Below are 14,187 nucleotides of genomic sequence, written 5' to 3' on the forward strand. Positions count from 1 at the left end.
CACATTTTGATTGGATCACTTAATGATTCGAGTTAGCCCATGCCTATAAGAAAAATCAGTTTGACTGATTTAGGTGCCTCCTTAACCGGTTTGAGTCTAATCTGATTTGGTGAAGTCAGTGGAAGAAATTAGACTAACCGGATCTTCTTATCTATCCTAATTATAAAATCCTCTAAAATTATTAGGTCCTTAAAATGAAATGGTTATGAGGATAACTAGGTCATAGCCTCCCATTAAGTTGGGTGATAATGGGTCTAATATTTTGATAATTATTGGAGGCGTGACACGCCTGGTACTTATCAAGCATTGAAATTGTCATTCAATATATGATGAGTTAAGTGTACCTTCAATAGGCGGTCAGGTGAGCCGAGCCACACTCGGGCTTGGTCGTCTATTAGTTGATTAGACTTAACCCTATCATTTAATGGTTGGACCTGACTAGGGTATTCGGTGGAGGCGCCACACGCGTGCCGAAGAACCTAGGGCAAAATTATCACTAGAAGTTGCTTGGTGAAGCAACTGGTTTAGAACCTACCAATAGGTGCATATGGGTTAGCCGAGCCACACTCGGGCCTATATGCGATCTATTGGGTTCTAGTGCCCACTAAAGAATTAGGAGTAATTTTTCAAATTGGAGGTAGAGGCTACCAATTTGTATAAAATAGTGGGAGTATCTTTAGACTAAAGTCCAAGTCTACTGTGTTTAGTCAATTCATATACTAATAGCCAAATTTTCTTTTATGTAGAAATGGCCACAAGTTTGTCAATTCGCTCATTATTGGACAATGACAAGTTGACTGGTCCTAACTTCAATAATTGGTATAGAAAGCTGAAAACTCAGCATAGTCAGACCAAAAAGATTAAGAATGACCAAAGTCAGGCAGAATGCTTCTATTGTAAGAAGCAGGGGCATTGGAAGAGGAATTGTCCTTAGTACCTTACCTCACTTGACCCGAACAGGCCAAGCAAGAGAAAAGGGCAATCAGTTGCTGATCAAGGTATTTATATGATAACACCTTGTAATTTCTCTATATGTGATAATTCGACCTGGGTATTAGATACTGGAAGTCCGTTTAATATATGCAATTCGTTGCAAGGACTTCAGGTCAATGAGAGATTTAAAAACAGTGAGAGATTCCTAAATGTTGGAGATGGAAGATCTATTCCAGTTCTAGTTTTAGGAAATCTCAAACTTGTTTTCAATTCTCATGTAGTTGTCTTGAGTGATTGTCACTATTGTCCTACGTTCTTATTGAATGTAATTTCCGTAGGCCTTTTAGCCATGAACGGTTATGAAATTTCAATAAAGAAATGTTCTTGTGATATCATTATGAATGGTGTTACTGTAATGAATGGACGATTGAGCAATGGCATCTACTTATTATCACAACCTGTTAATGTAATGTACATGTCAAGTAAGCGTCCTAGAATAGATAATGTCACGGATGTCTACCTTTGGCATCATAGGCTAGGTCATATTAACAAGAACAGGATGAACAGGTTAAGTAAAGAGGGAATCCTCAATGTTAATGATTGTGAATCATTGACAACCTGTGAATCATGTCTTCTTGATAAAATGACCAAATCATCTTTTACCGAAAAAGGTGAATGAGCTAGTGATTTATTGACCCTTGTACATTCTGATGTATGTGGGCCAATGAGCACAGATACTAGAGGTGGGTATTCATATTTCATTACGTTTACATACGACCTTTCTAGGTATAGTTATGTCTATTTAATGAGACATAAATTTGAAGCATTTGAAATGTTCAAATTGTATCGTAATGAGTTTTTGACATATCTAGGAGAGAATGGGATTCTCTCCTAATGGACTCCTCCTGGTACACCAAAGTATAACGGTGTATTAGAAAGAAGAAATCGAACTCTATTAGACATGGTTCGATCCATGATAGGGTTTGCGAGTCTGCCCATATTCTTTTGAGGATATGCACTTGAGTCAGCCTGCTACATTCTAAATAAGGTTCCAAGTAAGTCTGTAAATAAAACACCACATGAGATGTGGACTGGACGTAAGCCAATGCTCTCTCACCTTAGGGTTTGGGGGTGTCCGGCATATGTCAAACGTTTGAAAACAGACAAACTTGAACCCAAGTCTGACAGATGTTTCTTTGTTGGTTATCCTAAAGAAACTAAAGGATATTACTTCTACTTTGCTGAAGAACAAAAGTTGTTCGTAAGCAATAGAGCTGTTTCCTTAGAGAAAGAATTCCTTAGTGAAGGAACTAAAAGCTCTAATGTTGAGCTTAGGGAAGTTCAACATGTAGAAGACCTGACACCATCCACTGAGCCAATTGAGTCGGATTTGATTAGATCAGATCCAGAACCCATCTTAGATGCACCATTAAGGCGATCAGGTAAAGTACCACGTCAGCCAGACAGATACTACGGTTTCTTGGTCCGGGACGGGGATCATGTCGAACTTGATGAAAATGATGAGGATCCGATCACCTATATGGATTCTATGCAGAGGCATGACTCTGATGCATGGCTTGGAGCCATGCAATCTGAAATGAAATCCATGAAGGTCAATGATGTATGGACATTAGTTGACCCACCCGAAGGGATTAAACCCATAGGGTGTAAGTGGATTTTCAAAAGGAAACGGGGCGCAGACGGAAAAGTAGAGATCTATAAAGCCTATCTGGCTGCTAAGGAATATCGTCAACGTTATGGTATTGACTATGACGAGACGTTTTCTCCTGTGGCAATGCTTAAATCCATTCAGATTATGCCTGCGATAGCAGCACACTTAGATTATGAGATCTGGCAGATGGATGTTAAAACCGCTTTTCTAAATGGAGATTTAGAAGAGGAGGTGTATATGATGCAACCTGAAGGTTTTGTATCTGCAGATAAGTCTAAGGTGTGCAAGCTTCAAAAATCCATTTATGGATTAAAGCAAGCTTCATGGAGTTAGAATATATGATTTGACAAGGTGATCAAATCATATGGCTTTATTAAGAATGAAGAGGAACCTTGCATTTATAAATGGGCAAATGGTTCAGTTATCATATTTCTTGTTTTGTATGTGGATGACATTCTTTTAATCGGGATGACATTCCTGCATTACAAGGAATAAAGGTTTGGCTATCATCTCAATTTGCCATGAAGAATTTGGGAGAAGCATCTTACATCCTAGGGATGAAGATCTATAGAGATAGATCTAGAAGATTGCTTGGATTATCCCAATCCACATACATTGATACTATACTGAAAAGGTTCAGTATGATTAATTCCAAGAAAGACTATCTTCCAATGGGCCATGGAATTAACCTCTCTAAAAGGGATTGTCCGACAACCTCTCAAGAAAGAGAGAGTATGGATAGAATTTCATATGCTTCGGCAGTGGGATCTATAATGTATGCCATGACATGTACTAGACCAGACGTGGCATACTCACTAGGAGTAGTGAGCAGATACCAGTCTGATCCAGATAGCAACCACTGAAAGGTTGTAAAAACCATCCTAAAGTATTTGAGAAATACTAAAGATCAGTGGCTTGTCTACGATGATTCTGACTTAAAACTTGAGGGATATACCGATTCAAGTTTTCAGTCAGATCAAGATGATAGCAAGAGCGTGTCGGGATATATCTTCACTCTTAAGGGTGGGGCCATCTGCTGGAAGAGTTCCAAGCAGCATACAGTGGCAGATTCTACATGTGAAGCAGAATACATCGCAGCATCTGATGTAGCCAAGAAAGCCATATGGTTGCGCAAGTTCATCACCGAGCTGGGAGTGGCACCTTCCATTGATGGTCCAGTTCCTATATTTTGTGACAACACTAGAGCCATAGCTCAAGCAAGAGAACCTAAAGCACATCAACGGACCAAGCATATTCTACGTCGCTACCACCTGGCTCGAGAGATCATCGAACGAGGTGATATTGATCTTCAGAAGATTGACACAAAAGAAAATCTGGCTGACCCATTTACCAAAGTCCTCGGCATCAAAGAGTTCAACGAACACAAGTCAAAGATGGGTATTAGATACTATGCCGATTGGCTTTAGGCTAAGTAGAAGTTGTTGGGAATTGTATCCTAAGAGTCAATCGTCAGTGTGCTGATGATTGAATTTTGTAAATTAATTGACAAATTAATAAAGTGTTATTGGGCATTGTTCATCATTTCATTATACATCTTCAAATGAACTCTTATATGATGAAGTCCTTAGGACTTGTTTTATGATAAAGAAGAATTTATCTTCAAGTCCTTAAACCTGTTCGCGACCAAATGATTTGCTGTTAATAGGACGATAGCATTATCGAGATTAGGTCATTGTGAGACATATATGTTGGTTGTCCTCTTAACCAAGAAGTATGGAGATATTGATATGTCGCACAGGTGAAGTATAGGAGTATATTTCACTGAACGTGACCAATTTCGGAACACTCTACTATCGAAAGATGTTTCAAGTGGATAGGGGTATAAGTATCCCTCAGACCTGAGATCACTACAGTGACTAGCAAGCAACTTACTGTACTTTGGTACCAGACTAGCAGAATTTCTAATTCTGGGATGGAAGGTTACTGGGTGCAGTCAAGTACTTGCGAAATCAGTACGTGAGTCAAGATGGAATTGACCCCTCTTGGAAATAGGAGATAATGATTTGTGTTCAATTTAGCAAAACCTTGGCCGGGGTTATCCTTGTGAGGAGTCACATGATTTCTAAAGTTGATCACATAGAGGATGTACTTATTACAGAGTTGACAGAACTCTAAAGTTATCCTGGCATTAGGAGTCAAAGGGATAAATTATACAGTAACCATAGTTCAGGGTTCCAGAATATTTGCTTCGCATATATTCGGCCTATCCGGACGTCGGATACCATTGCTAGATGGTCATTTCGATTAGTACAAGAAGTTGTTCTTCTGCTATCGGCTTAGGTTCGAACCTATGGGGTCACACGCATAGAAGTTTCTAGGTTGATCAAATGGCTGATTGATGATTAAGAATCATTCAGGAGTAATTTGGTCAATTCGATTGACAAATTATCCTAAGCAAAAGTTGCATTAAAATAATTATTGAATTATTGGAGGGTTAATTAGTAATTGGATTACTAATAAATTCAATTTGATTGAATTATTGGACTTGAATTAAGCCAAATTGAATTAGATTCAATTTGGGCTAAATTAGGGTTTGACCTAATTCGATCGGGTTCGATCCGAGCTGATTGGGCATAACCTAATTGATCGGACTTAACCCAATTGGATTGGGCTTGACTCAAGTCAATTAAAAGTCCTTATTTGATGAGGATGAAGAGTCCAAATAATCAAAATTTATTATGGAGAAGAATTTCTAAAATTTAGGACCCTAGCTTTCTTTCTTGGAGAAGAAATACATCTCATCCTTATCCCTAAAAGCCGTGGTTCCTATCCTCTTTATTTTTGGCCAATTTTTGGAGTGAGGAAAGAGGAGGTGTGGGGATATTTTCCATAAAAATATGTTACCTCAAATCTTCCTAAAAAGATAGGAATCAAATCCCTAATTTGTAGGGATTGCATGGCGCATTAAGTAGGGTGGCGTGCTGCTGAAGTTTGGGGTGCAGTAACCCCCTAATTTTTAGGAATTCTTAGCACAAGATTTGTTCATCTCTTAGCTTTCGATTCACCAGAATTTTTGGAAATTTTATCAGCCAAATTCGTTGGCCAAAAGAGGTGTGAGGCGTGGGGGGTCTTTTGGCTATAAAAGGACCCCCACGCCTAGGGTTTGCATAAGATGGTCTTTAGAAAGGGTTCTAAATTCTGAAAAAATTCTGAGAGCCAGCCACCTTCTCTCCTCCTTCTTCTCCTTCATCTCCATCCTTCATCCTCTCGAAGAAGAATCAAAAGTTGAGTGTTTCAAGGGAGAAAAGTTCAGCCACTGCAGCACCTCTACACGAGCTAGCACTCCTGCAGTTGTGGATCTTCCTAGAGCTTCGCGTGGACTATCCGTAGAGGCCGGACGCGTGTGCGGCTATACAAGGTGATCAAGGCATCATCAAAGTTCTCAAAGCAAAAAGGTATGAGATCTGATCTCATTAAAAATTGAGATTAAAAATCAACTAGGTTGCTGAAATTCTACATGACTACATGTTAGACATAGAATCATGCCTACTTGTTTAGGATAAATGTTTAAAGTTCTGGATCTATTTTTGTTGTAAAGATATGATCTCTAGCATGCATAGGAATTAAATAGTTTAATTCATGCTTCCGCTGTAAAATTTTTAAAAATATATGCATGCGACCATCAGGGTTTCCAACAATAATCACATTAGATAATCTAAAAAGAAACTAAAGTTTTATTTAGAACCCAATTCACCCCCCTCCTCCTGGGTTGTCTACTCGGCAACACGAACTTAGGGGCTGATGGCTTTTTTCTTGCCCTGTATCCCATTGGCAAGGATTGTGACCGTGTCCGACCCATTTTAGACCTAAGGATGGGAATGATGACTCAGTTGCACTAGGGCCTTCTGATCTCCCAGTGCACGAGTCTACTATAGCGGTTGCTACAGCTGCAGTTACTGATGCTAGTTGGCAGCTATTTGCTGTAGGTTCTAGATGGCGGCGATAAGCATATGAACTTGCTGCATGAGTTGATGGAATTGCTTAACGATGACCAATTGGTCAGGCTATGGCTCTTGCAAAGGAGGAGCCCACCAAGGGCTCTATAAAGAGCTATTTGACTCCAGGGCTGCATCTTGCTAGGCGGTTGTGGTCTCCGCCTAGGTTCTCCTTGATTTCATGGTTGTGTGTCATCCGCTCAATCGATCATACCTCCAAAGATGGGATCAAGGTTCTTCCTCTAGTGCCAATTTGTTACCACTGAGAATCGGTTCGACCCAAGCGTCAAGATGGTGGTGGTCACTAGAGATCTCGGCTCATCTACCGTCCGAATCGAAGAGATTGGACAGGATCCCTACACAACTCTGCAGTGATGCTCTAGTGGAGTTGGATGGTGGAATAATGGCTTCGTATGGCATTTTTTTGGCTCCGATCTGATACATCAAAAGCAAAGAACTTTACTCATCGAAGCGTTTCTGGCGAGAGATCCTCTGATGCCTAAGTTAAACATAACTCTCAGAAAATAGGAAGAGACTTAAGAGGAGCGAAAAAAACAATGCAAGAGAGTTAAAAGAGAACTGACCTAGAGAGCCCTAAAAAATGCAATATATAGACGAGGATTGGAACCCATCACCGAATGGTTTAGAGCTATATGCTGGTTAATAAGGCAATAAACCATGCAACTCATCCGTAAATCTCTTCTGTCTTTTTTTGGTAGCGGAATTTGCTTGGGTATCGTATTTGTTAGAAAATAGTTAGCAATATGATCGAGTTGTTACTAGTTGTGTAGAGAATTTGAGATGCAGAGAACTTTTTGTACTCTTTTTAAGTAAGTCATATGGTAAATTTTGAATGATTCATGCTGATAAATAGTAAGCTTTCATAGTAGGGTCATCCTATTGGTACATGTCAGTTCGTATCAAATTATAATCCATCCATTTAGAGGAATAGAATATTTATTAACATGACAACAAAAGAAGAAAAAATTAAACCGAGAAAGACATGGGGCATTCCTGTCCTTGTATATGCCAATAAATCCACTTCTTTAGAAAGCGACCTTAATTCACCGCGAAGCAATACCTCGGCCCGTTCTCCTCGATCTCCATTCTTCGCTTCTTCTCGACTCTTCCTTCCGTCTTCGTCCCGGTCTCCTCTCTGTCCCTCCCTTCCGAGCAATCCCTGCGAGAATCCAAAATCGAAAGGACTTTGGATCGGTCGAAGCTCTCAGCGAGTCTCCCATGGCGACCATCGGCCGCAACAATCTCAGTGCCAAGCTCGTGAGTCAACCCTCGCTTTCCCTCTTTCTCTCTCCCAATTCTCCTCCTTTGGTACCAATTACCTGACCTTTGCCGTCGGTCTTGGGATTCCAGGTCCTGTTGGGCGATATGGGCGCCGGGAAGTCCAGCCTTGTTCTTCGGTTCGTGAAGGGCCAGTTCCTCGAATTCCAGGTCTCCTTGCGTCCGTTTTTTGGGGGGTTGTGTCGATCTTGGTTCGGTTGCTGAGGGTTTTGGGGATTAGGGTTAGCGTTTGGTTCTCATCCTCTTTGAGTTTGATCGCAGGAGTCCACGATCGGGGCAGCTTTCTTCTCGCAGACGCTGGCGGTGAGCGACGCCACGGTGAAGTTTGAGATTTGGGACACGGCGGGGCAGGAGAGGTACCACAGCTTGGCTCCCATGTACTACCGCGGTGCTGCTGCTGCCATCATCGTGTATGATATCACCAGCACGGTGCGGTCACGACCATTGAATCCCAATTCCGCTCCTTCTCTTTTGATTCGATTCAGTACTCTTGGGGCATTTTGATTCATAAAATAGGGGTATTTTTACTGAGCTTTTGATAGATACTGTCTGTTTTCTTATCTGCCTTTTCTCTATGGTTTTCAGGATTCATTTGAGAGAGCTAAGAAATGGGTTCTAGAGCTACAGAAACAAGGTCAGTTTCATTCTCTGTTTGACCTTATGTTGTTTGATTTTTTTTTTCTTTTTTAATCCTCAGTTCAAAACTGAAGGTGCAAGTCTAGAATCTGTTAGTCTTAATTGATTTGTAAGACAATGTGGATGCCTTGTTCTAGGTAATCCAAACATGGTAACTGCTCTTGCGGGAAATAAATGTGATTTGGAAGATAAAAGGAAGGTGACAACTGAGGCAAGTTCTTCAAATTAATTATTTATCCCTACATTTCTAATTGATTTTCATACTTCTGTCTTTATCTCGAGGATACTTTGCTTCTCCTTTTTGGGTGGCAATAGTTTCAATGAGTAAAAATAACATATTCCACTTTCTGTTATCTGTATTAAGCACGTATATTCAGCTGCTGCATTGTCCTTATAATAAGGATAATACCTCTGGATTAAAGTTATAGTTTTGAGACATATTTATGCACAGTTGTTTTGTATTGTGGAAGCTAAGGGAAGATAATTTGCAAAAGGGGAAATGCGAGGGATGGATCATGCTTGATGACTTGGCTATGGCCATCTAGGGTTAGTTGGGTCTGTTTGGTAATGTATGAACTGCATAATGTCTGTTGGGTCACATATGGACTCAGTCTTTCATAGAGGAAGTTCTTCATCCAGATAATTTTAGTAGGCTCAAAGGATAACATTAGTTTTGCATGAACATGGATGTTGGAAGCAGTTAGTCACGCATTCAAGCATCTGACCTGGCAAAAGGAGAAAGAAGGAGAAAAAGAGATATAAGGGCACATAGAAAGATGATTATTTTAATATATTATAAATTTGATTTTTGAAATTATTTTATAGTAGAAATTGTTAGAAGATATCATTTGCTCTGGTGTTTAAATATACATGTTCTTTTTCGCCACAAGAAATATGTATGTTCCTTGTCCAAACTCCAAGTTTAGTTCAAGTATAATGGAAATTTAGTATTATGAACATTTATTTTTAATGCATATATTCTTGGCCAAGCTCCAAAAACAATAAAGTGAATTTCCAATGCCATTATGGTGGGTCAAACTCATTGTTGTAAAAGGCAACTCTCCACTCAATTGTAATCTATACTACTATTAAAAATGATGGTTAAAAATTAAGGAATATTTCTTATTGATTCTGTTTGTCATTTTTTATACCAACAATATTATCGCACTTATCTTAGAAAATATGTTAGTTTCCCATTTGGTCTCATCTGTGATAACTACCACATGGGAGCTTTCCCTATTTTCCAATTACAACAGACTACGTTCATAAAAGCTCCCAAACAAATTGAACTCTATCTCTTTATTTGATTCAACTTCTAAATAGATTAGACTCTATCACTCTCTCCTTTCTACCCTCAAATGTGCATTTCATGTTCTCCATTGCTAATGAAACCTATAAGCTAAGATTCTCATAAGTGATGTTCATGCATATGTGACTTGCAAATTGCATCTATCCTGGATGCTCCAAGGTTGATGTGAGAGAGTCTAGGTAACACATAAGATGTGATAATCGAACATTTAATGTTGTCTTAGAATCATAAATGTTCCTAGCTGTGTGCAGTGACCGAGTAAACGGCATAGAAGATTTTGAAAGATGTTAAATTGCTATGAAGGAAGCAAAACATGTACTTGGTAATAAATATGCAACATATGATGATGTAGGTTATAGTTGACTTTTACTAGAAACATGAACTATTTGTTGAGTAGCTAAAAAAAAGTAGAAATGTTGATTATATATGCTCCATTAAGGCTCAGGTTGGTTGGTGAGGGACTGAGAGTTTGAAAGTTGAGGTTGATTACTGATTTTCAAACCAAGTCAGTGTTGATTATAGTAATACTGGTTTTGTTAACACTTACAAGACCTATCTACAAGATTATGACATAAATAAGTTGACAAATCACCAATGCTACCTGGACTATCACTTATGCAATAGCATGTTGTATGTGTCTTCATTGGATTGCTTAAATCAACAATCGACTTTGAAGTCAAGTCAAATTTGATTGTAGTAACAATTAAATGCAATCTATATGTACAGCACTGATCTGCAATGTAATAAATTGAGTAAGTTCAGATTTTACCCAAAATAATTGTATTTCTTATTGTCCAATTACCGTCATCATGTATTTTATTTATGCATTCATATGCAGACAAAGACTGACTTGCTGTTGCTAGGGCTGCAGTTGGTCGAATACACTAGCCCACTGGATAGCATCAAACGGACCTATAATCTGAAAACATACCAGCGCTAGCCTTATCTGAGTCATTTATGGAGCTTATTTAGTATGAGTGGAAGCACAATCACTAGACCTTTTTAGTAGCTGCTTTGTGTTAAGCTCTGTATAGCAACCAAGTATTGAATCCGACCCAAGGGACCAGAACGTGGATGAACATATAGCATATTTGGCGACATCATATTGATTATGAGTTATGACATGCATATTCGAATTGGAATTCTTATGTTAATGGTTAGGAAAACAATTATTATCCAGAGCTTGCTGAATTATCAATTCTCCCCCAGTTTTGCCTTTTATCTTACAATTGAACTTCAATAAATTGAACTTACAAAGACTCCACCTTTATTTGTAGATGGCCCTTCTTTTCCTTGTCAAAGATACACTTGCCAGCTTCAGTGATTTGAAGCTAAAAGGAATCTGCTCAACTTAAATACACATCTGGATTAGGAAATTGAACTTTATGGGGCTGTATGTGCCTGTGCAGGAAGACCCTGATCTACTCTACATATTACTAGCCTATTGATTTTAAAACTCTGTCAAGTTAAATTATAGGAATTTGTTGACATCCTTATCTAAATAGGAGTAAAAATTTACCAGGGCAAGTTAAAGCACTAAATCTCCTTCCATGTCTAAAAATATGTATTCAAAACTCTCCGACAATCTAATGTAACATGTTAAAGAGTCCAATCTGCAAATCAAGAAATAAAAGCACTGAATATAAATCAGGAATCATGCCCATATCTGGAGCAGTTCTCCGGGATCCAAACTGAAATACTGTTGGATGTCTTCTCATGGTCTTAACTGGACTATGAATCTTCTGGGTCCCAACTCAAGTATTATTTTGTTTCTTTCTTTAGTAATCATAAAGGGTTGTCTTGCATTAATGTGTACACAACCTCTGGAACCAGTGTAGAATAGTTCAACTGGTATACTGTGAAAAGTGAAAACATTAAAAAAATTGTTGGCTGCATAATAAGATGGTGGATTGTTAAGATATGTAATTTGTTGAACCATGTTGACAAGCCATGTTGTATCATTTTGTTTATGGACTGGATTAAGAAATAATAATGTGTTTCATATTAAGTTTATCTTAAATTGAACTTCGTGCAATTCTCACTTCAGGTTATCATGATTTTTGAGATCAAGTGCCATTATGTTAAGTTTGTTTATAATTATTTAAAATGTTTTCTTTGTGCAATCCAGCTTTTACATGAGATTGCAGTTTGAAAACACTGGTAATTTAGTTTTTGGCAATGATGAACTAGGATGCATGACATTATAATTATGCTGTTTGGTTTGCAATTAATTGATTTTTTTGATGTGTGTAGGAAGCACGCACATATGCCGAGGAGAATGGTCTTTTCTTCATGGAGACCTCTGCTAAAACAGCCATTAATGTGAATGACTTATTCTACGAAATAGGTATAACTTTAATTTCCCTTTTCCTTATATGGGAAATACAAGTTTATTGATTATATATAGTCAGATCTTAATTAAGAATTGAATGAGTAACCTTGAGCATGAATAAATTAGGCACTGATATTGCTGCATGCTCTTATATTTTTATAACATTCATCCAACTCATGATCCCACTTGGACCAGTTATGTCTCAGTATGATTAATTTGATTAAAAAATGAAATGTCTCCAATGTTGTAGAACAAAATTCCATTTTCGTTGACAAGGTAGTGCAATAAACAGTCAAATCAAGTCCCTGGAATTCAGTGGTTGTGGAAGGAGATTATTGTAGTCATCAACTGAAAATGTCATATCTGGTTTATAATTGAATTGTTTCACCATTGCCGTGGAAAGACTTAATGCAGGCCTTTCTGAGTTATTGAGATTCGATGCTGTCACAATCTTTTTAAAGAATATAATTGCAGTCCAATCCTTTGCTATTGTAATTGTAAAATGGGGATGTGATGATCTGCAATATTTGGACATTTTTTATGAGTTTTATTATTTGCACTCAATGATGTTATTGTTTGTAATTTTCTGATATTATTGTATATACTGAATTATCTTATGAATTAATGGGTTGAAGGGAACTCTTTGCGGCTTTTGGTCACTGCAGTTGAGAATAGTATGTACTGAAAACTTCCATTATTTCTTGTTTCATGAAAACAAGGAGAGAGCTGTTACACACCCAACTGTTTTTCAAATTTTGTAATCTTTCAGGTGATTGAGTTTGCAAGGATAGCAGCTTAACAACCTTTTTTCCTAACTTCTTTCGTTCTACAAAGGATGTTCTAGATGAACAACTACATAACCTGCACTCTGCATTGTGGTGAAACTAGTATGTCATTCAATCTTTCAGGAAAGGATAAATCAAGCAATCAAACCCATTCAATTACATCAATTACATCTCTTTAAACCTCTTTATTTTATTTTTTGTAGAGTTACTAATTACTGAGTATGAGCTTATAGGTAATTTCTTGCATTTATGTATTCTTATGATCCATTAAATTCCCTGAAAATTTTCTGGGTACCCATCTGTGACCATTTATTGCACTGCTAATTATACCTTCACTGGTCCAGTCATATGGTTCAAGTTTGTTTATTTACGGTCAAATATAGATTTTAGGTTACTTGGTCAGGCTTTGATGACCCTTCTCTCTGTCAATAAGTCTGATCATAGTCACATATGCATTGGTCAAATAAACTTTCTCAGCAAGAATGAAGACCATTCATGGCTTTTGATCTGTTGTTATCTCTGATTTAATGATTTTCTTTAGAGAATTTCTTTGAACCATTTAAGAAGTATTGCTTATGTGCAGGGCAATAAAGTTGCAGGTTTTGAGATCTTGTGTGAGTTCTCTATGGGTTGGGTATTGTAGAGTATGGTTCTTATCCAATATATTTGTTTGCGTATTCTTTGACATTGTCTTCTTCAAAATGTGGCTAGGTTCTATTCATACTTAGATTACTATTTACTTCTTTAAAATGATAACTGAAATGAAGAAAAGAAAATCTAAAGAGTGAAGTTACATTTGCTTAGAAAATGAAGTTGGTCTACCCTGAAAAGACCAGTCATGTCAAAAGATATTTTTGGCTATATACGACATTAAGCAGTCCTTAGACTGAACATATGGGCGTCATATTATAGGTTTATATTGGCAATCTGACAATGTTATATTAGGGTTGTTATTGCTGAATATAATTATTCTAACTGTTTCAAAAGGCTTATTTGGGGGTCTTAAAAGCTCAGGCCTCAAGGAGGCCCTCGAGAAAATCTTGAAGGTTATAACTGGGAATATCATGGAAGAAGGCTCATGCGAAAAACACTCCTTTCACCTTTTACAGAAAGTGTGCATGTTAGGCTTCCATTAGTTTAATAACCATCAAAAGAGAAGATATGGATCATTTTAGTTTTAAAATGATGTTATCTGTGGATTAGTTCTAAAGTATGGTAGGATATGTTATTGTGCACTAACCATAAACGTATATGCATGTTAATTT

The 14,187-nt window shown here is 37.8% G+C and overlaps 1 protein-coding gene across 2 annotated transcripts; it reads left to right on the forward strand.

The window, feature by feature from the left end:
• Positions 1 to 7,570: 7,570 nt before the first annotated feature.
• LOC120109158 (ras-related protein RHN1-like) lies at positions 7,571 to 13,739 on the forward strand. 2 transcript variants are annotated; one of them, XM_039122905.1, is made up of 8 exons: positions 7,571 to 7,839; positions 7,933 to 8,010; positions 8,122 to 8,289; positions 8,446 to 8,494; positions 8,634 to 8,707; positions 12,059 to 12,152; positions 12,773 to 12,811; positions 12,907 to 13,103. In XM_039122905.1, the coding sequence occupies exons 1-8, from the start codon at positions 7,801 to 7,803 to the stop codon at positions 12,912 to 12,914; spliced, it is 549 nt and encodes a 182-aa protein (XP_038978833.1). In that variant the 5' UTR covers positions 7,571 to 7,800; the 3' UTR covers positions 12,915 to 13,103. The 2 variants fall into 2 exon arrangements, with proteins under 2 accessions (XP_038978833.1, XP_038978832.1); XM_039122904.1 differs by having other exon boundaries at positions 12,773 to 13,739.
• Positions 13,740 to 14,187: the final 448 nt, after the last annotated feature.

Source organism: Phoenix dactylifera, unplaced genomic scaffold (genome assembly GCF_009389715.1).
Source record: "Phoenix dactylifera cultivar Barhee BC4 unplaced genomic scaffold, palm_55x_up_171113_PBpolish2nd_filt_p 001871F, whole genome shotgun sequence".
NCBI classification, from domain to species: Eukaryota; Viridiplantae; Streptophyta; class Magnoliopsida; order Arecales; family Arecaceae; genus Phoenix; species Phoenix dactylifera.

Excerpts from the sequence above, each read along its gene's own strand:
- LOC120109158 (XM_039122904.1), top strand. The coding sequence starts at position 7,801 with ATGGCGACCATCGGCCGCAACAATCTCAGTGCCAAGCTC. Across the intron at positions 8,290-8,445 it reads TGTATGATATCACCAGCACG|GATTCATTTGAGAGAGCTAA; the intron begins GTGCGGTCACGA and ends TATGGTTTTCAG. Across the intron at positions 8,708-12,058 it reads AAAGGAAGGTGACAACTGAG|GAAGCACGCACATATGCCGA; the intron begins GCAAGTTCTTCA and ends TGATGTGTGTAG.